The 23,871-nt window shown below is 35.3% G+C and overlaps 1 protein-coding gene across 6 annotated transcripts in view; it reads right to left on the bottom strand.

The window, feature by feature from the left end:
* Ift80 (intraflagellar transport 80) overlaps positions 1-23,871 on the bottom strand; it is a 119,345-nt gene that overhangs the window by 5,532 nt on the left and 89,942 nt on the right. For all 6 annotated transcript variants that reach the window (XM_074073888.1, XM_074073886.1, XM_074073889.1 and 3 more), the window contains 7 exons: positions 18,561-18,625; positions 14,496-14,631; positions 13,949-14,096; positions 12,151-12,322; positions 11,106-11,195; positions 10,824-10,996; positions 2,654-2,777 (listed from right to left, as the gene is read on the bottom strand). In XM_074073888.1, the coding sequence (XP_073929989.1) occupies positions 2,654-2,777; positions 10,824-10,996; positions 11,106-11,195; positions 12,151-12,322; positions 13,949-14,096; positions 14,496-14,631; positions 18,561-18,625 (908 nt within the window). The remainder of the gene's footprint in view (positions 1-2,653; positions 2,778-10,823; positions 10,997-11,105; positions 11,196-12,150; positions 12,323-13,948; positions 14,097-14,495; positions 14,632-18,560; positions 18,626-23,871) is intronic.

Raw genomic sequence — 23,871 nt, 5'->3', positions numbered from 1 at the left:
GTGCTGGGATAACAAGCATGTGCCACTGCAATGGTTCTTCCTTTACACACTCTCATCTATCTACCGCTGCCCACACTGGAAATGCTCAACTTATTCTTAAATACTTGGCTTTGTCTTTCCACTTTCTCGTTCCCCCAACTACTATTCTCTTAATTTCACCACTGATTTTTCTTATATTAATTTAATACTTTTCATTTCCTGATGGGACTGTTAAAGTAACTTTCTGACTGGTGTCCTAGTTACCACCTTCACCTCCAATCTACCTTTCAAGTCGTGCTCTGGATTTCAGATCTTCAAGTCTTCTCATTTATTGTCTTCCTTATGAAGTACATTCTCTTAACATGATGTTAGGATCCTGCAATGTCTGCTCCCAACCAGTACTCTAACCACCCTGGACCCAGTCCCTTAGGGTTCCTCCCCATTCTTTCAAGACTCTGTACATTTACTCTTACTATACCCTTTAACTGACGGACACAATGTTAACACAATTTTGTGTGTGTGTGGGTCTGTGTGTGTGTGTGTGTGTGTGTGTGTGTGTGTGTCTGTGTTTTGGTAGGAAGCTGTGCTGGGGAATCCAGGACCTCACGTGTGTGAAGAAAGGGCTCTACCACTAAGCTTACCCTCAGCCCAATTATGTGGAAAATTTTTAAGTTTCCTATTCTTACTCTGAGCCCCCTCTGCCTGGAACATGTCTGTTCCCATACCCTGCCCCTACTCTGGTCCACTTCTACTAACTCATCTGCTTGAGCTCTGATCAAATTTTGTTTGCTTAGGAAAAGCCTCTGCTTAAAAAAAAATTAAACGAAAAGAAAAGTCTCTGCTGATTCTCCATTCAAAAACTTATAGTACTATGTACACCCCCTTCAAAACAATTATCAGAATTGAAATTAATAGTTAACTATATTTTTAGCTGTCACTTCCATTTATAGGGACATTTATAACATAATGCTAAAGGGAGTCAAACCTATATAGTTTAAGGGTGAAAAGAAAACAAAATGTTTAAGAAAGTCATGTTGTTCTGGTTGTCCTACTTTAGAAATCTTGCTGCTCTTCTGATTGAAGATTTTGGTAACAATTGAACACACACATACTGATAAAAAGATGAAGGATTTTAAGTTGTTGCTGTCTAAAATGTAATTTCACCTAGGGTAACGATTACATTTTTTTGTGTCTTTAAAAGTACCTAATGTGAAAATATTGAAAAAATATTGATGATAATGATGAGAAGGAAACAGAGTAGGCATTACTCTGCTTAAAATTTATACAACAAAATAAATTTAAGGTGGATGCTCAGTTGTCACATATGGCCACATTTTCAAAATTGTGATAGAAAGATCAGATGACCTGGTGATTTTCTGAACTGCTTAGCACTGTGTTGGTGATAGCTGCTCTTATATTCTATGAATTAGAATGTAACCGCAGAGATCCCAGGGACACTGGGTTGGTTCTAATGGTAGTGAAAGCCCTTATAGCCCAAAATAGACTTAAGAAGAACAAAAAAATTTGTGAAACCTTTATAAAATATAACCCTAACCCAAATCCACAACTTGTAGTTATCTTGAATGTACATACTGACGTTGCATTGCTAAACGTTAAGAATAGCCCAAAGGCCTTGCTCCCCTGAATAATGCTGAAGTTCAAAAATGTAGATCATGGCACCTAGTATTCTAAATATGGTAAGCAGAGAATGATAGCTTCAGTAGAAATTGTAGGTGTCTTCTCTCTAGTTTCTTTTTCCCAAGGGTCCTTTAACCTATCCTACCCCTGGGGAGGATCAGAACATTCCATTTTACTTATTTATCTTCCTTCCTTTCCTTTCACGGTGCTGGAATCAGAACTCAGGGCCTCATAAAACATTCTACTTCATCCTACCCCAAGATGGAGAGCACCACGAAGGCTAGAGGAAGACAGAGGCTGCATCTGACTCAACAACTAACTAGCAGAGTGCCCAGTAATAGCGAGATTGCATAAGTCTTTTTTTTTTTTTTTTGTGATAGGGGGGTTTAAGATTATGGCCTCATGCTTGCTGGGCAGGTGATCTATCACTTATACCATGCCTCCAGTCCTCATAAACTCTTTTTTTGAATGAATCAATGAGTTAAAGGCTAAGGAAACAAGTTTACAGAACTGGAAACAAGGATCACAGTTCTTGGGAGTCAAACTCCTTGGATCTACATGGCTAGAGCAGTGTGTGCTCTAAGCCTGAAGGGTATGGGTTAAGGGGCCACAATCAGTTATGTTCTAGGCACTAGGGTGAACTCTCTTTTGGACTGATACACACTGGAATTACGCATTTTCTGGGCTGGGCCCTTTGTGCTTGTATATTTCTCCTGGAGTAGAGAGAGGGCAGCTGGTAGAAAACAAAATTCAGGAGCTAACTTTTATCCTAGCTGTTTATTTTATCTAAAAATCTAAAATAGTACCCAACTTTAAGACAAACGGATTATAAAAACAGACTTGAGTTATTTCAAACATGGCTATAAGAATTCAGTAAAAAAAAAAAAATTAGCTTTATAACAAGTTGTAAAATAAGACTATATAATCAGAAGGCAAAAAATGTTAGAAATTATGGTATGAATCATTCAACTTTTGTCTTAAGATGTTTTATATATTTATAAAGCAGATATGTTATAAAATACTATGCAATACTTACGCCTTCTGCATACTGCAAGTATCGTTTATTGGTTTCCTGTTTACCAAATGTCTCCAAAAACTTTTGACGGTAAGCAAGAACTGTATCAACATGCGTTTTGTACTTTACAGCCAGTTCCAGAGCCCTGTAATGGAAAATAAAAGATGATCAGTATTGCTTGTATCAGACTGTAAAGATAGCAGTTTTGGAGTTACAGGTAGGAAAAACATTTGGTCCTTTTCCTTATCTCAGTCTTGAATGTCATTTTCTTCCATATTCATCTTGCAAATTCCTGTTCATTTTTTAAGGCCCAGATTACATGACTCCTTCTTCCTGACTAGTTCACCTTCTAGAAATAAGTGACTATTATCTATGTTCCATATCATTTATACATACTATGATTACAGCAGTATATATGGTGTATTATAATTATTATGTAGTCTGTTTCCTCCATTTACTGAAGGGCGATCTTGTTTTCATTTCTCTTTGGTGAGTTCTACAGAGGGGGTGCATGGCACATGTTAACAGAAAAAAAAATTTTGAAAACAAAATTCAAGTACTTGCACTTCATTTGAATTCAACTATCTTGGCTACTTTTTTAAGTCTCTAATAAATTTATAGAATTAAAAATTATTCTTATGATGGTAGCATTAAAAATCTTATGAATAGAACAAATTGACATTAAGAAACATCTGACAAAATGCCTTTTGTCATTTGAGTCTTAAAATGTTAAAGTTATTTAAATTTTATAATTCATTCAGCATCTATCTATTCAACTAAGTTATTTTTAAAGTAATATTTTATTCAAATAGCAGAAGAGAACTAAGTGAATTGCTAAAAAACGGTGGTACAACACTGAAGACACAAAATGCACACACTGATGATAATTTGCAAGGAAAGCAGATTAGTCCTCAGTTTCAGGCTTACTTTTACAAGAAGGTTTTGGCCAGGGCCTCAGCCCCTGCAATCTTGTACACAGCTCACATTACCTGAGTCAGGAGTAACCAGATGGCAGGTAGCTCTTCTACACTGTTTATTGTCATCTTGTTTTAAAGTATGAATGAGTCATCAAAATAGTCAAAAAGCACAGTATTTCTCAAGCTCTCTAACATATTAGAATAGTTCACTCATCATTTATCAGAGCCAACTATTATAAATCTGCTATTTTAGATGAAACTGGATGTTGACTAGATATTTTGCAACTTGTGACTGACTTTTCATTTTTAGCATGCTTTGATTTCCCCTCATACTAATCACACTAAATAGTCACTTTTATTTGTTTGATGGTACTGGGGTTTTGTACTCAGGGCTTCTATGCTTGATAGGTAGGCACACTATTGGTTGAGTCATGCCTCCACCCACTATATAGTCACATTAAAAAGTATTTTATGACTGGGCACAGTAGCTCAGGTCAGTAATCCATCCTATTCAGCAGGTGGAGATAGGGAGGATCGCAGTTCAAGGCCAGCCCACAAAAAAAGTTTGTGAGATCCCCATCTCAACCAATGGCTAGGCCTAGTGCCACCTGTCATCTCCAGCTACACAGGAAAGCACAAATAGGAGAATCATGGTCCACGCTGGCCCAGGCATAAAGTGAGATCATATCTCAAAATTAACTAAAGTAAAAAGGACAAGGGGTGTGGCTCCGCCAGTGGTAGAGTGCCTCCTGAGTAAGCACAAGGCCCATTACTGCCAAAACAAAAAGTATGTCAGATATGCTGTATGTATTAATGGTTGTTAGACAATTGATACTAAAGGTTTAATATGAAAAAATATAACATAAGTCATGTGTAATACAAATGATAATGCCAGAGTTAAGCAACATGATTCCTTATAAAAAATATGTTGATGTATACTTTATTGCCAAGTGCAAAGCTCAGTATTTGCTATCATTCATGGCCTCATACAAAGTTCCCTCAATTTTCTGTGGCTTGAAATCCTCAAAGAGGTCAGGCAGAAGAGAATATAGATACTAGAATATACAGGAATAAAAGTGGAAGATAAAAGAAGAAAGTAATTCACAGAGGCTCAAAAGAGGAGCAATGGAAGTAATGATGCTTCAACCTTTGTAACCTTCTCTCATACACTTCCCCCTACCCACTCAAGGCTCTGATTCCAGTGGTGTATGTGTCAATGGAGAATTTGATGAATCGTCCTTTTGGTACCTAGTTGTACCTGATAGGAAAGGATATCTTTATTGTCCAAAACTCAAGGTGTTCTAAATGATAAATACATAAGCAATCAATCAATCTGTTATGGGACTTTTCAAAAACACCAGAGAGATAATTTAGTATGGAACATCAATACATTTAATTTATGCAGAAAGAACAGAACATGATATCTAATACTGTATTTAGATGCTTGAACACTAACTGTTATCTATAAAAACTGTTATTATAAGAATCATAATAAAGTATTAGTTTTTTGATTGAAGAGCAATGGCTGAAGGTAAACATTCAAATGATATGTGCTATTTTAAATGTTCTCTAAAAGCACATGCTGGTTAAAAAAATGTTTCTTTACCACATTTCATAGGGGACTTACTCCAAATTATATAAGGGTTTTAGGAACAGTATGTCTCTAGTTTTAAAATGGTTATTTGGCAACCAAACAAATGTGACATTAGATTCTAGGCCTGGAATAAATCCATGTATTTTAAATAGAAGGAAGTTATATAAAAAGATGTTATAACTTCAAAATATGATCTTTTGCATAACTTGAATGAATAAAAATCATTTTGTATAACTGGTAGAAGGTGAGAAATTATTTTTATTAATACTTACATAAAGGATTAGTATGGTTACCTGGAGCTTCTAGTTTCTACCCCTTTTCAGTTTCTGAGAGAATGTTATCACCAAATGTCCAAAGTAGATATGAAGTAGGTAACTTGCTTACCTACAATTCTTTAGGAGTTGTATCTTAGTAGGTTGCAGGCAATTTTCAAGTTCAAATATAAAAGAAACATCTGAATTAATTAAAACCTATTCTCTTCTGGATGATTTAAACAAACATAGAAATTCAGGGATCTTAAAAGCAATCTAATATGTCATCCAATATTTAAATTCTGTCCTTCTAGAATATCACCAGTTTATAATCCCTAATTATGGATCTAGGAAGTAAGCATCAACGGAATTCAACCAGGCATTATGAAATGTATACACCACCTGTAACCTACCTCCTCCCCCCAAATTAAACCTAAACCTATCAAGTTTCTAGATTCAACAGCCAATTTGCAGCTAATTCAGGAAGAGACAGAAGAACATGTTAAATGGCACCATAAAGAGGCAATCAACAATGTTCTGTAGGCCCAGTTTCTATTGAAGAAAATTTCAAGAAAGCACAAAAAGAAATAGAAGAGCCTACAGATTAAAAAACTAAAAATGTATCAACTAATGACAATATATGATCTTTTTTAGATTTTAAGTCAAACCATAAAACAAAACATTTATGAGATAAACAGAGAAATAAAGACACTAAGTATAACTACTGTTAACTTTTTAAGTATTATCATGGTATTATGATGATGTTAAAAGAAACTTTTAGAGATATATACCAAAATATTTATAGGTACAACAATATGATTGGAGTCTACTTTAAAATAAATAGTAAGGGAAGAGGTGGGGACAGAGGGAGATTGTCCACAAATTGGTAACTGTTGAAGGATACATTATTCTATTTCTGTATGTTTGAAAATTTTCCATAATAAACAGGCTTTTAAAATCCATCCTTTTGGTTCCTCCTGATCTCTTGTGGTAACCTGTCTTCTTAAACATCTCTTTAAACAGAGATGTAGCTGCTGCCCTCTTCATTCCTAAACTCTTGTGGCTAATCCCAGCCACAATCATGGCCTTGTTACTCTCTACCAGCTGACACTTCCTTCAGTGGTTCCTGGTCCACGTCTAGGAGCTCCCCTGGACTTCATAACCACAAATCCCACCCTTGCTGAGCCTCATGAACTGGGTAACATCAATGATACCCAAATAGATCACAAAGTAGATTCAAATAGATCCAAAATTTTAGACAGACCAACTACTACAAAAAAAAAAAATCCACCATTTAGTATAGTTTTGGCTGTACAATACCATTTGTGGGCTTACTTTGCTGCTAAAGTACCCAGACAATTTCAAGCTCTGACAGACTTTTCTGTACATACACAACACCTAAACATTTTTAAACACTGATAGTACAAGCCAATTGTGCAAACTTTAGTTTATAAGAATGATCACCTACTCAGTTCTAACAGAAAAGAGAAATATATGTGAAGTAAAAATAAGATCTTTTTAAAAAGATCATCATCTATATAGGCATCCAAGTATGTTAATTAATCAATTAACTGATCACACAGTTTTATCATTCACCCAATGCTTGAAAATATTTGCAGATGGAGAGTATTATTATATATCATATATATGAAATAATCTTCATCTACAAAAATACAGATATATATATATATATGTGTGTGTATCTATCCACATATATATGCATATATATTCCAAGATACCTACCTTTCCTACTTCTACATTTTTATGTAAGCTATACCATTTAGAGGTATACAATCAAAATCAAAATCATTGTCACGGAACTTTGTTGCTTTTGCTCATTGCTGTATTCTTAGTGCCCCAAGTTTGGCACACTGGAGGTGCTTGACAAATATTTAAACAATGAATAACGGCTATTACTTATTAAAGGCATTACTATGTATCAGGCACTTTGCTAAGAGATTTTCAAATCTATTTTACTTTTATCCTGACAACAAATCCTGAGATGGTAATTATCACCATTTTAAGCATAAGGAAACTGAAATTTATAGAGCTTCAGTAATTTGTCCAAGATTATATAGCTAGTAAGTGCAGAACTGGGTCTGATTCTAAAGTCCCCATTCCTAATCATAATTGCCCTCTTCTCATCCAACAGTCCTTTGCCACAGAGTACATTTAAAATGACCAGATATTTGGCCAAAGATTTTTTTTTTCAAAGCAAATTTCCATGTAATATTTTAATGTATCAATTATAGTAACTCTGTAGAGTTTGGAAATGAAGATGATATATGTTTCTAAAAGTTTCTTAACAGCTATAATTACTTCTGCTCACTACTGAAATAACTTCTTATCCAATTTTGACATTTGTGCTCAAAGCAATAGGAAACTATGGTTTCATTTTAAGTGAGATGGAAGTCAAAGAGTGACATGATCAAATTTCCATTGGGAAATATCACTACTCCTGCATTGTGAAGAATGCAAAGGGAGAGTATAGACAGGGAGATGAGTGAGTGAGGACATGACAAAGAAAAAGCTGGATCAACTTAGACAAACCTGCTGAGAGTGAAGTAGATGAGTAGATGAGGGTCTATTTGGGAGGTAAATGGTTGAGAATAGGATGGGAGGAAAATGTCAAAAGGAACTCCTGAATTTCCAGCTTTGTGCAATTCCAGGATAGTAAGATTGCCCTGGAGGATAGGGGTGGAGCTCTGTGGTAGGAATGTTTGCCTAGCATGCCAAGGGGCCCTAGGTTCAATCGGAACCACAAAGGGGAGAAAAAAGGTAGATTACCTAGAAGATCAGAAGCAATATGAGGGAATAAACATAAATCTGAACTCATACATGTGACCTATCTACCTAATGGAAATGTTGAATAGGCAGTTCAGTAACTGGACTTGCATATTTGCAAGCCTTAAGTATGGATAAAGACAATAATCAGAATACTGGATCTTTATTATTTTATAAGTCTACCAGCACGTGACCAAATCCACTAGTTTATAGTTAAATAAAAACCAGAAACCCAAGAAAAGAAAATGTCAAGGTAGACAGGAGAGGAATACCTAGGAGTCATTCTCTTTCCTCACTACATTTTTTGTTCTTATTTTCCTTCTTTCTAAAATTCAGTAATCTTCAGGCAGAGTTACTTGCTGAGAATTTGAGGGAGGGAATGTATAAGCAATGAGCAGGGTACAGGATTGACGTCTCCAGCAGAGAGTAAGCGTGGTCACATGGCATGAGCTTCAAAGCACTAGAGATTTTGTAAGATTGGAACATGCAGGGAGAAAGAACACCACCTCCACTCACATTCAGATCCTAAGAATTGCATAGCTGGAGGAGAGAAATGGACTCAATTTGAGAGATCTGGTAGAGAAGCAGCATCCTCTGGGAAGAGGAAAGTTTCACTTAAGTCAAGTGAGGTACAAGAGGTTCCAGGGTTTATACTAAGGCCATCAGAGGCAAATTTTCTCATCTTCCTGAAAGGATACCTACTCACCCACTACATGCTATCTACACTCAATAAATGTTAGAAGAGAAAGAGTACTGCAAAATGATAAGGAGTATTACCTAGATATGAAGAGCATGAACATTAAGTCCCTACTATGCATAGACAATATAAAATGTTTCTGTCCTTCAAGAAGTATGTTCTGAAAAGAAAAAGATGACATAAATAGCTGCAAAGACATAAACCGTAGTCAAATAAAACAATACAAGCAATAGTATGTCTAATTATTTGGTGTTCAACTGAGTTCCTCTTTGATATTAGAAAACTTAGATTCAAATCCTAGATTTCTTACTTACTTATAGGTAAGGCTTAATGTCCTCATTTGTAAAATGGGGATGGTAACATCTAATCTCACAGAGTTGTTGCGATTACCTAATCAGACGATATACAAAGTGTTCAGCACAATTAATTCCTGGCAGATCATAGGCACTCGATAAGTGGAAGCTTTACTATTATCAATGACAATAAAAAGAAGTCCAAATTAAGTTTTAAGCTTTTTAAGACAAAGATCATTATAATTTTTTGTTATATTGTACCATGATCAGAGTATTATTTGAATAGTAGTATCTATCATTAATCAATGTAAATATTTTTTCAACAACATTGGCTGAAAGAAGATTATAAATACTATTCTTCCCTATTTTTCATAAAACTGTTAGGCTTGTAATGATAATAGTACATATAATTTTCTATCAGTTATTTAACATAGTTTAAAAATATTATTTATGCTGTATCTCTTCCAAACTAATTTCCTTAAACTTTAAGAATTGTGAATAAATTGAGGACATGGATAAAAGCCTGTTTGTTTTTACAGAATGAATATCTATTGTGATTTTCTGTACACCAACCAATGATAAAAATTTGTGTGAAGGACAGAAACACAGGCTGAATTATATGAATGAAGTATAGATCATTAGGGCATAAATTAAATAAGACTATAGTATATAAATAAAAAAATTAACTTTATGCAATTTTTGTTACCTCTTTGTAGGACATCTACAAAAATTCTAATCTAAGAGGAATAATAAATACAGGGCTTTACAGTTGAAAGATATATGGGTTATTTTTGAGCCTAAACATAAACAAAGATCATGAAGGACATTTTGAACCAATTTTATAAAATAGTAACTTTTCAGGAGCAGATAAGCAACACAATTTTGTTCATTGAGAAGCACATACATGAGAGAATAGGAGGAGGAACTTAGTATGTCCTACAGAAGAGCAGCATGCTATGCTGTCTCAGAAAGCAATCTGTCCCAAAGCCTAATGGGAGGGGTGGTTTGCTGCTGACTCTTCCTTACAATAAATCCTTTCTTCTTTCTTCCTTAGCACCATAAACACCCCTTGGCTCTTCTTTGCCTGTTTCATGGGATCACCTTTTGGTGGATTCCTCCTCTTTCATCCATTCCATAAATGTAGTTGGATCTCTTCTTATTCCACACATTCCCCCGTCAATTACATATATTCTTGCTTCAACTACTGTCCATTTACTGATGACTTCTAAGTCTTCAAGTCCAGTTCAAATCTTTCGCATGAGTTCCAGGTCCATGTAATGAACTATTATTACATAATTCCTTCATAAATATTTCAAATTCAATGTGACTAAAGTTATACTCACTATTTGCTAATAGTACCACCATTTTCCTAGTACTAAAATCAGAAATTTGGGAGACATCCTAAAATCTCTTTTCTTTATACTCTACCTTCTAATCAATCACAAATTCAGAATGGCATAAATCGCCACAATTTTCTAGGCCTGAAGATGTTAAGTTCCAGCAGGTAAACCACTCACAAATAAAAATATCAACAAATTCTTTTGTAGTGTTAGGAAATTATTAAGTATAGTGGAAAAATGTAACTTATTAAGTGGTGGATGGAAGAATACATAAGGCCAAACAGTTTTTGAATTGTTGAAAAGCATTTTTATTACCTCTCCCAGTTATAGAGATTAATATTGATCTGGATCGCTTGATAAACGAGGCCAGCCTGAAGAAGTACCATTTCAGCCTCCTGTATGTTCCCACTAAACATTAGTATGTGAGCCATTTTTGATTCCTTAGATGGGAGCTCTTTCATAGAATTGATGTACTGAACCTTATCAATCTAAACAAAAGGAAAAGAAACATATTGGAAGTGGTAATGACAGAAATACAATAGATTGTGGTGAGAAAAACCATAGACACGTACATATGTCTAAACATTATTTACTTACTTCACCAATTGCTGCATAGGCTATTTCCGCAGTAGTCATATCTCGACTAGCAACTGCCATAGCGGCTAGACAAGCCCACATTGTTTGCTCCTAAAGTGAAATACGAGAACAACTGTCTTAACTAAATGACCAAACTGCCTTAAACAGTCATTGAAATATTCATGGTAAAAGAATTAATTAATTAAAAAAATTAGGGAATATGGCATTACAAAAAAATTCAAAAATATGAAAATTTCATTGTGACTACTTTGTTAAAATACATAGAGAGAACTTCTTTTGAATAAAGTTTTTTCTCTCTCTCTCTCCTCATACTTGCTAGGCAAGTGCTCTACCATTCGAGCTATTCCACCTGCCCTGCCTCCTGTCTTTTTGATGAGGTGACAGGGAATCAGAGGAATAGTACAGTTCTCAAACAATGCTATTATGGTGGATTGCTTCCAACAACCCATTATAAGGAAACACCAAAAGTGTATTCTAAGGGATGTTAACTGATACTCAATAAAAGAGACCTATGGCCAAACATGTTTGGAACACACTAGATACAATCAAGTTGGGAATTGCTGATCTAAAGCTATGTAGCCCAAGCTGGCCTTGAACTCACTGTGCAGCCCACATTGGCCCTCCTGCCAAGCCTCCTGAATGCTAAGATCAGAGGCATGAATCATCACTCATAGCTTAAAGCAGAGTCTTAACATTAGCTGCATAAAAGAATGGTCTGAGGAATTTAAAGATATATGCCCAGGCCTCAACCCATAGCTAATGAATCAGAATCTTTGTGGAGGTAGAACTTAACAACCTGACTTTTAAGAAAGTTCCACAGGAGATTGTTATATGTGCCAGCATGGAGAAACTACTTATCTAATTATAGTCTCCTCAAAGAATAAACCACACAGCAACATCTATTCCTTTGTATTGGTCATGTGTTCATTTATAAAATAAAAGACACGATCCTATTCACAATTTTTCTAGCCCTTTGTTATTATTAGCCATCTTGCAAAACTAATACACAATATATAGACAACTATGGATGTGAAACGTAAAGTACCTTAACAAAGCGACAAAGTCTTACAGCATCCTCCCATTTTGAACTGCTTACATACTCATGGAGAATAGCAGGATATGGAGATATGCTGATCTGAACTAGGGAGCCATCAGCTCTTCTTATAGTTACCTGATTTCCAACAAAACTCACAATATGGGGGTTTTTACTATATTCACTGTTGATAAAAAAAACAGAAGTAACGTAAAAGTTTTCTTCTGAGCAAAATTTTTCATAGGTATTAAATCTGGGAAGCAACTCTTGACATACATACAGTCTCTAATCTTCAAAATGCATCCTCCCAAAACTTAACGTGAGGAAGAATGTATATATTCAAATAAACATTTCAATCTAACTTGCTAAAATATGCCAACAGTTTAAAGTAGTAAAAATTATTATATATTTGAAAGCTAAACCTGAAAGCATTTTAAATGAGATTTTGTTGTCATTTGGATCTTACGTATCCCTAAAAGTCCAAGTGGTAAAGGCCTGATCCTCGAGCTGGTGCTACTGGGAGGTAGAAGGAGGAGTGTTTCAGAGGTGAGGCCTAAGTGAGAAGTACCCAGGTCCACTGGGGTTGTGCCCTTGAAGAGTATAGTAAGACCCTAGCCCCTTTCCCTTCCTTTCTCACTTCCCAGCCTTAAGGTATAGCAGCTTCACTCCAGTACTCACTTAATGCTACGATCAGCCCCTTTGCCACAGGCCTAAAAGCAATGGGGTCAACTGACCATGGCCTAGAACCTCAGGTATCATGAGCCAAAAAAAGGCTTTTCTCTTTTTAAGTTGATTATCTCAGGTATTTGTAATAGAGTTAGAAAGTTGAATAACACATCTTTTTTATTCCTGAGACTTAAGATAAGTCATATAAATGATTAAATAATTAGCTTTTGTTTTTTAGAGTATTAAAAGGTAGACCAATAAAAATTAAGCTGAATTCCAAAATTATTTTCTCATAATAAAAAGAGTCAACTTAAGAAGTCTGACTTCATTAATTTGAAAACCTTTTTTTAAAAAAAAAAAGCAATTTTAATTTGGTGCCTCTCTAGTTTGCTAAGGTCGTAAACTTAAATATTAAAAATGAACTCAAAAGGGATTTAATCTTTTATAGTACTAGGGTTTTGAATTCAGGACTTCTTCCTTGCTAGGAAGGTACTCTACCACTTGAGCCGCACTGTGAGCGCTAAACAGATTTGAAAACTGAAGTTTAGAGTCAAGAAACTTTTGTATTCCTATTTTGTCAAGAGTAAGAGATCTCCTATCTCTTTGAAAATTTAAGAATATAAATCTCATTGATTTTCTGAAGGATATAAATACTTTTAGGAAAGTTTTCTTTCTGCACTGTGTTTGAACTCAGGGCTTTGCACTTGATAGGCAGGCTTGCAGTTACCACTTGAACCATGCCTCCAGCCCAACCCTTACCTTTGATATCAACCAAAAAATTCAATTTAAGAAGGACACACATTCCTAAAAGTTTTAAAATCAATGATAATCTGTGTGCTACGTAGTTATCACAAAGTGGCACATCGATGAAAAATCTTTTATATAAAATCCTAAATCACACTAGAAAAAACTACCTGAGCTACTATTAAACAACATTAAGCTTGAAAATTATATTCATGCAACAAGACAAAAAATAGTTCATACTATCAACTTGATCTCATCACTTAACTCCACTAAGCTAGCTTTAGTTTGAATCTGATTAAAGTGAAAGACACTTTTGCGTGACGGAAGTTAAAGGCAGAAGTACAACTCTCTGTCAGAGTTCTGTTTACCACCATTCCAAAGCTGTGCAGCAAAATGTTACCTTGCATCCCTTTCATACAATGTTTTAGGCAAAATGTCTCTGTCCACATAAACGGTATTGGGATAATACCATACTGTAAACCGAGTATCTTGAAGTCCACAAAGGATATTGCATGTATCACACCATGCCAAAGTATGCACCATTGTTCCTAAATTTAAAAAGAACGTTAATGTTTTATTAGTTTCAATATATGAGCATTAAAAATATATCTTTAAAATCAGCTGACAAACAAGACCCCATCTAATTTCTAATAGGTATTTCTCTACTTCCTGATTACATAATGGTGAAAACATATGCAAAAATTCACATAAAAATTTATGGAAATATTTAAATGCTCTCCCTAGAGCCATTATATTTCTAACTGAGAGGTGTTTCTTTTGATGCCAATTTAACTAGAGAAGCTAAAAACTTGCTATTAATAGAGTTATATAGCTAAGAAATGAGAGACCAAAACATTTTCGCAAATTTATTCAAACAATTTAGTATATGATTCAGAACTCAGAAAATTGGCAATAATTAAAAATTTTAATGCAAAAAATTATTTTACCGAGTTTGATTATTTGTTCTTCCTTCCCAAATCGTTTCACTGAGGTAATATAGAGATCTCTATTTTTATCAATGAAAGCAATTTTTCTATCATTGGTAAGTCCTTTTTGATCCAGAGCAATTTCCAAGATTTCATTCTAAAATTTAAAAAAAATGTCAATGTTGGATTACTTTTAGTGCTTCACATAAGATTAGAATACTATTTACTTTTCCTAAGGACATTTCTGTTCTTAAAGGTCAGTTAAGCCTGGCATGGTAGTATACACCTATAATGCTAGCATTCAGAATGCTGTGGCAGAAAGATGGCCAGCCTGGGCTACACAGAAGACTCTCAAAAAAATTAATTAAATGTCACTTACCTACATATAATAATAAAATGTTTCTGTTAATTTTGAACTGCCAATACAATAAAATAATCTACATTTTCTAACTCTGTATACTGAGAAATACTTCTATCTGCCTTTCTGTCCTATCTTTAGTAGACAAGGTGAAAAGGTGAGGCAAGTTTGGGTATCACATGAGAGATCTATTTTGACTTAAAAATTCTTTGTATTAAAATTTATTCTAAGATTGCCTAACACCTATATTTTAAGCATAAGGGTTGGGAGTACAGCTCAAGTGTAGAACATCTGTGTAGTAAACTCAAGGCCCTAAGTTCAAACCCTTGTAACGAAAAAGAAAAAAAAAACATATAAGTATAAATTTTGGAAATAGATGGAAATATCTCATTTCCAGAGTGCTAAAAATTTGTGGATTCTTCCATATGGTTTCCTGCAAAACAGGCATTATTATAACACTTATTTCACAAATGAGACCCATAGCCAGTAAGTGACTTTTGCACAGAAAAAGCTGGTCCCAAGCCTGTCTAAAACTCACAACTCAGACTTCTGACTCCACGATCTTTGCTTTTCCACAATAACTGAGTATTTCTGACATGCTGCATTATTTTATTATACTAGCTAGGCAGATGAATTTTCTTAAAGTTTGGAAATGCTTTAGTATGGATTCATTTCAATTCAACCCAAGAGGGATTTATTTATTGCCTACTTTGTCTGAAGATTTTGTGAGGAACTGTGAATTCAACAGGAATCATGATTATACCATCAAGTCATTGTATCTAAATGTACTATAAATAACCCCTTTAAAACAAAAATACATATATACCACTAGCCAAATTGATAGGGTCAGTCATAATATAGTTCAAAATACACTTTAAAAAATTGAGCTCTTCTCTGGAATACTGTAATTTATATTTTAAGGAAGAAAAAGAATTTAATTTTGCTCCCTGTGTATCAAGGCACTCATGAAATACTAAATTGAGGTATTTTGAATAAATAAATTCATCATTACAATAAAGAATTATCACCACCAGCAAAAGAACCTAGCATCCTTTTAAAACCAGATGTGATTCTCCTTCCTAAGAAATTAAAAGAATTGGATCATAATGCTAATGACGGCTATGTAAACCCACTTTATTCAGCAGAGTCCCCCCCCACTTCCTCTTCTCCATTCTTACCGCCTCTACTTCTGTTCCTCCCAAGTCATTCTTTGCAGTGGGACATGAAAGCGGCTTTGTATTCAGTAGAACCTTTTCCCTTGTTCTACACTCATTAATATTTACTTAATAATAAACAGACATGAGTTCTAGTTTGAGATCTGTTATTATTTGGGAAGATCTTGGGCTTTAGTTTCTTACATGTAAAATAAAACAGATGGGGTGATTTTTCTATTACTCCATAGAATGTACAAATTTTAAACTCTGTATTATACATACATGTACTGAATACCTGAATGAAGTATGTGATGTGGAGAAAGTCACCACCATTCTTAGAATTAGGAAACTGTAAGTTTCTTATGCTTAGGAAATTCTTACACTTAGAGCAAGTGCTCTAGTGAAAGTTACCAGATTAAAACAAATGTTCATTCAACCTTCTTAAATGATTCTCATTTTAGTATTGTTAACACACACGACTGCATCTTTGAAATTTACTTTTTTAATATATGCTTAGTTCTACTGAAAAGGAACAATTTTGCTTACATAATCTTGATTTAAGAATGACTATTAAAAAAAGGTTGTAGGGAAACAGGCACTTCATACACTACCATTGGGAAGATTAATTGATATAATCTCTTTGGAGAATAACTTCACAATACTTATAATTGCAAGTACTCAGATTCTTTGACCTGGCAACAACATTTCAGGAATTAACGTTACACTAGAACTAGGAATTATAGTTATACTAGAACATGTGCAAGAGGAGGCATACACAAGTCAAATCACCTTGAAATATCCTAACAGCAAATGACTGGAAACAATTTAAATGTCTCTCCTTTGGGCAGAGATTAAAAAATTCTGATACAGCCATACAATGTTCTATGGGGGTGGAGTGGAAAGTACATTATATAAAGATAGGGAAAGATCTCCAGAAATAGTGTCATGTGAAAAAAAGCATGGAACAGAACTACATGCTACATTTTTGTGTAAGAGGAGGAAAAGAACATTTATCACTTTTGTATCTAATGCACTAAAAATCTCTGGAAAGATGCATGAGAGTAATAACAGCAGTTAATTATTTGGTAGACTGATATGTACTTGGGGTAATAGGGAGATTTTTTACACCATATACACTTTTTTTCTTTTTTTGTGGTACTGGGGTTTGAACTCAGCACCTTATGCTGGCCAAGTATGTGCTCTACCACTTGAGCCACACCTCCAGTCCTTTTTGCTTATAGGTTATTTTTCAGGTAGGGTTTCACATTTTTTGTTCAGGCCAGTCTCAGATCATTATCCTCCTACCTATGCCTCAACTGGCAAGACAGTCCTATACCACCATACCCGATTTGTTTGTTGAGATGGGATCTTGCTAACTTTTTGCCTAGGATGAACTCTCAAACCACAGTCCTCCCACTCTGTGCCTCCCAAGTAGATGGGATTACAGGTGTGATCCACCATGCCTAGCCCCACCATATACTTTTTAATAGGTTTTTATATCTGAAGTATATGTATATATTCATTACATGATTTTAAAACAATTACAAAGAAGAAAATACTATTTAAAGTAACACTTGGCTAGAACTATTAAATAATAAAATTGCCCAGTGGCATATGTGTCATTGGATATCAAACAATAACAAGTTAAACCAATGACAAAAAAAAAAAAACTCTCCAAATTGAAAGCATCTTTAAACTCTGATATATCACCCTGATTTATCACTTATTTATAAGGACAACTCGCCAGGTGTGGTAGCTCACAACTATAATCCCAGTACTCAGGAGGTAAAGATCAGGAGGCTTGTGGTTCAAGGCCAGCCCAGGCAAAAAGTTCATAAGACGCCATCTCAACCAACAGCTGGGCATGGTAGAACAAACCCTGTCATCCCAGCTATCTGGGAATCCTAAAATAGGAGGCCCATGGTCCAGGCATCAATTGCAAGACCATATTTGAAAAAACAGCTAAAGCAATAAGGGCTAGGGGCATGACTCAAGTGGTGAAGCCCCTGCCTGGCAAGTGTGAGGCCCTGAGTTCAACCCCCAGTACCACCAAAAAATTAAAAAAAAAAAACCAAAACCCCAAATAATTCAACATAATGTGCTCCTTTAAGACTAAACATCAGAAACCAATGAACAATTCATAACTCAGGATTGTTTTTGTACTTCTATGGGGAATAATTTTTTTCTCTATAATTATAGTATTCTAACTATAGTCTTAAAATCTAAAGAAAATGCTAAGGACAGGTCCATGAGAAAACTGATAGAGGTTTAAAACATAAATACATTTTTTATTTATAAAGCTTTACACAAAATAGAACATGTTACTGAACAGCCGCAAAAAGTTTAAATAGACCTTTAAGTCAGACCTTATATTCAATTAACTTGCATGCACAGCTTCCTATTGTAGACTTTCTCTGTGCTAAGTCTTAAACTGTGACATTTTTAGGCAAAATAATGTATGCAGAATGTACACTGATTTTTAAATACAACTAATTTCTATGTTTAAAATATACCTGTTAACTTTAAATGGGAAGGAAATAAATAGTGGTCATTTACATTAGAAATAGTTATTACCTTATGAGAAAGAAGCTGCCCATCCCCAAGTGGTTTTCCAGTTGCTGCATCAAAGAGGAAGATTACTTGAAAAAAAAAAAAACACATTAATTAATATGTTGCATTAGAATCTTTCCTGATAAATTTCAGTAGAACAATCATAAAATCCTTAACAGAAGTTATTTAACTATCTGGATCACAAAAGATCTATCATAAAAGAGAAGCAGCATCAAATTCTTATTCATTAATGGGGTCACATTTCTTATGAAAACAGTGGAACTAAATATTTCTTCCTAAAACATATTCCTTAACTAAAATTATTATTAATGGTAAGGCATACATGCTCTTACCACTACATGCTTAATGGCAAGTCCAAAGTTTTAATTCTGATATCCCTGATTTGGACCAGTATAACATCATACACAATCATACTCCACCAAGAAAAATGGACTGAGTGTGTCTCATCGTGCCACATGCATGTGCTGAGTGCTGCCAGTTTTCTGTTAATATGCAAGCATGGTAAAATAAATAATCTGTCCTGTCCTGGATTCCTGACTGAAAGCCTCAATAATCCTTAAACTCTCCTGAGTGACAGGAGTTTCTTTGCTATGCTAATGAAGACAAGAGACTCTGGGTGGATACTATGCCATAGCTTCAGGATAGGACTCATAACCAAATTGATAGGTTGGAACGTTTAGGTCTCTCAACTCTGGAGGTAGGCAGGGGGCCAGAGATTAACTCAGTGTGTGGCCAATAATTTAATTAATCATGTAATATACTAAAACTCTAGACAGCAAAGCTCGGTGGAGCTTCCTGGTTGGTAAACATAGTGATGTGCTAGGAGGTAAAGACACAGCTCCATGCTCCTTCCCTCATATGTGTACTAGCTTACAGTAGAATTATAGTTATAGCCTCGCTATAATCAAACTGTAACTAAGTATAGCCTTCCTGACTCTGAATAATCTGAAGAGATCATGAGAACCCCTGAATTTATAATCATTCAGAAAAACAGGTGGCTGACCTGACATGAGGGAAATCCTTCTGAAATGAGGGAAGTGTCATGGAAAACTGCCTTTAACCCTTTGGGGTTATATTAATTCTAAGTAGGCAGCATCGGAACTGAATTGTAATGTATCAAGTTTTGGAGGAAACAGGTTACCAACAGTTGAGTTTCTCCATAAGTCATTAATATGTTGTTATAAATTGATGGACTTATCATAGAATATTCCTATATCAAAACCATGAAGAGGTCTTAAAGAACCTGTATTTGTTAGGAACATTTGCTCTAGGAGTTCAGCTAGCTCCCAGATGAGAATTTCTCAGAACGTTTGAGGGAAGAACTGTTCTCTCCCTATCTCTAGTAAGCCTTTAGCTTTTAGAGTTAGTTTGCAAAAAAGATTATGTACTGTTATGGTTTAGCTCTTTAGTCCCCTCCCTCCCAAAGGCCATATGTTAAAGACTTGGTTATCAGCCTGTGGTGCTTTTGGGAGGTGGTGGAACTTTTAGAAGGTGGGCCTAAGGAAAGAAGTTAGGTCACTGGGGACATTCCCTTGAAGGGACTATTGGGACCCCAGCTGTTGGTGGCGGGTGGAGTCTGTGGTCAGAAGACTTCCGAATTCTTTGTGTCCCACTGGGAAGAATCTACCACAGGACACATGGGTATAAATGGAGTTTATTAAAAATTAGGGAAGGGAAATACAAAAGGGAGCATGATGGGGCCCAGGTGGACTCTGGAGGCAAAGTGCATGCTCCTCTTCTCCAGGTGCTTTAAAAACTAACCTATGGGAAGGGAGGAACCAGGTGATTCCCATCCAATAATCAATGAGTGGGGAGGGACATGGGTGGTTCCCAGCCAGGTGAGGGTGGTCCCTGAGCCAGAGCATGGTTAATCTGAGATGTAATATTTTTCTATGAGTCCTGAATGTCCCCTAACACTAGCCTGCCTCATAGTCTCCTCCTCTGTTTGCTTCCCAGTTGCCATGAGGTGAGCAGCTTTGCTCTATATATGCTCCCTGCCATGATGTTCTGCCTCGTCATAGGTCCAAAGCAGCAGCGTCAAGTAAGCATGGACTGAAATCCTAAACCGGTGAGCCAAAATAAGCATTCCCTCAAGGTGATTATTACAGATATTGTCATAGTGACAGAAAGCTGACTAACACATGTATAAATAAGATACAGTTTATAAAGTATTTTTAATTGGATGATAATTTTGTCATTTCTAAAATAGTTTTCTTCTACTTTTTGGTGGTGGTGCTGAGGTTAGAATGTAAGGTCTTGTGCTTGCTAGGCAGGTGCTCTACCACTTAAGCCATGCCTCCAATCCTAAAATAGGTTTCATTTTGAGGGCTGTTAGCAATGATTTCTCCTCCTAACTGCTAGTTTGGGGAACTAGCTCCCATGATAAAATGGGGCAGATTCTTCAAGATTAAATATTTCCCCCAAACAATCAAGAGCTAGTTTTAAGGCAGAACATTTTCTAGAGCCAAGAGGTATATGAAAAGTACTCAAAGTCACTCACTAATTATTAGGGAACTGAAAATCAAAACTAATATGAGATATCACCTCACACCTGTTAGGGTAGCTATTATAAAAACACAAAACATTAACAATGAAAATGTTGCTGAGAGTATAGAGAAACTGGAATACTTGTATTCTGTTTGCTGTTGGTGGGAATGCAAAACGGTGCTGTTGCTATTGAAAACGGTATGGGGGGGGAGGGGCCTCAATAAAATTAAAACTGTGTAGTAATCCCACTTCTGGGTGTTTACCCAAAACAGCTGATTGCAGTCTTTCAAAGAAAAATAAGAAATCTTTCAATATGTGACAACATGGATGAATCTGGAAGACATTATGCTAGGTCAAGCAAGGCAGTTACAGGACAAATGCATGATTCTATATACATGAGGTATCTACAATAGTTAAAAGTGCCAAAAGCAGAACAGCGCATTCCAGTGGCAGGGAGAAGGAGGAAACAGGGAGTTGTCAGTTAAAGAGATTACCAGTTGAGGAAGTTCTAAGATCTACTGTATGGCACTGTGCCTAGAGTTAACAATATTGTATTAAATACTGACAGAACAGTTGAGAGAGATTTCAGGTTAAGTGTTCTTATCACAATAAAATTAAAATACAAAAAACAAATAGGGCTGGGGGTATAGTTCAGTGTTAGAGTGCTTGCCTAGCATGTATGAGGGTCTAGACTCAATCTATAGCACTGAAAGAAAAAAAATTATTACTTTCAATCCTCAAAAAAAAATTGCTTGGAGATGGGCATGGTGGAACACACCTGTAATCCCAAGTATTTAGGAGGTAGATCCAGGAGAATGAGAGCTGGAGGCCAACTCTTACAGGCAAAGTAAGCAAGACCTTATCTCATAAACAAAATAGAAAGAAAAGGGTTGAGGGTGTGATTCAACTGGTAGAGCACTTGACTAGCATGAACGAGGCCCTGGGTTCAATTCTCAGTACAATATAAACAAACAACAAATGAATAAGCATTTGGTAATTTCTGATGTAACAGCTCAGATTATCTCCAAACTCATTTATAACAGCCCTGGTCCTCACAATATACACTCCAGTTTCTAGTGTCTAATGATTATATGACTCACTCCTACCACATTCTTTACCTGTACTTTGTCATTTTTCCTGGCCCCCTTTCTCCTGGATATTGTTCTATCACCTATCTTCATCTTCTACACTACTTTTGCCCATTCCTTTTCCTTTCATTCTCAGCATATAAATACTTTAAAGTCATTTTCATTAAAAAAAAAAAAAGCTTCCCCATCCTCAAATAATCCTATTCTTTGCCTCTCCTTAACTCTAAACTTTATAGAACGCAGTCATTCCAGCTTTAACAACTCCTACCCATACTTCAATCTACTATAATTTGTCATTCAGTGTCACTATACTAATGCAAAAACTTCTGCTTTCTAATTGATAGTTGGGAGAATTAGCTCCCAAGATGAAATGGGCATACAGTTCACCAATGGACACATAGGTTGCCAAATCAAAGACTACTTTTAGTTTTCACTTTAAAAGTCTGTGTGTAGTTTTTACCTCCCAACAGCATTGGATGCTATTGACCATTCTTTCTCCAAACACTTATGTGAGTTACAAGTAACACTGTTTTTCCCCAGTTTTCTCCTACTTTGGACCACTCTTCATTCTCTTTGGCTTGTTAATCTTTGTTCCTAAAGTTTTGTTCTTGGGGGTCTTTTCACAGTATATATTTCCCCAACAGATCTATTTTCATACATCACTCACTGTCTGCATAATGATATCTCAAAGCTCTTTATCTCCATTTCCCACTTTTCTCTGGTGTTCTGAAGTAGGTAAAAATTACAAGAGATATGATATTGAAGAAGCCTAAACAAATGCTGCCTGTTTGCTCCCTTGTCCATTTCATCAAGGCTTCTCTTAGTCTCAAACATGATAGTAGTCTTGATAACTATTATTTTCTCTTTTGAAAAGATTATTGGGGAAAAAAAGGAAGATTGTGGGAGTGCTTTAGTGATTATCCTTAAGCAATTTCCAAATTACTTCATTCATTCATCCCAAATGAGGTAATTTTATATGATGACACACATAGGATTACAAAAAATAAAGACTGAAAGTGGCATGAGTGCTCAGCAAAAAAAAAAAAAAAAAAAGAAACCAAAACCTGGACAGTTTATATAGATCATAAAAACGCTAAAATATACATAATATGAAATTTAATTGATTATTAGCTTTTAGACAACCATAAGTTATTACACCAGCTGTATTCACAGAGGAAATGTTAGAATATTTAGTTATTTTCTAAGATTGTCAAGTGTGCTGAGAAAAATGAAAAAGAAAAACAATATAGCAGGATTTTAAACAAGCATATAAACATAAACTAGAAAAATTTGGTTTCCATTCAAAAAGTACTTTGGGCTGACTAAAGTCAACCATCTTCATAGCAATACATGGTTATTAGTTTTAAAACTAATAATGTAAAAAAAAGCCTTCTATCCTTTTGCTGACTGTACATATTATAAAGTGCTAGGCAGATGTGAATGAACTCATTCACAAATGTAAGTAGAGATGATCTCTGGGAGGCTGGGCCTGTATTTCAGTGTTCACGTGTAACAGAAAGTGGCACAACAAACAAACAAAGGAGTTTATTATGTATTTTTCCATTTACTTGTTTTGACTTTGTCTTTTCTTATTGTCTGTCTTGTTCAGCATTAATCCCCAACTTCTGGAAAAGTACTGGGCACAATGAAAGCACTCAGTAATATCTTCTGGATAATGGAATCTGTGATACATCAATGCCTAATAAAATGGTTTCACTGTACTATGGAATTCCACTTAG

This window comes from Castor canadensis, chromosome 5 (genome assembly GCF_047511655.1).
Source record: "Castor canadensis chromosome 5, mCasCan1.hap1v2, whole genome shotgun sequence".
Taxonomy (NCBI): Eukaryota; Metazoa; Chordata; class Mammalia; order Rodentia; family Castoridae; genus Castor; species Castor canadensis.
Note: the sequence above shows the minus strand (reverse complement) of the source record. Positions and strands in the feature narration are given on the sequence as shown.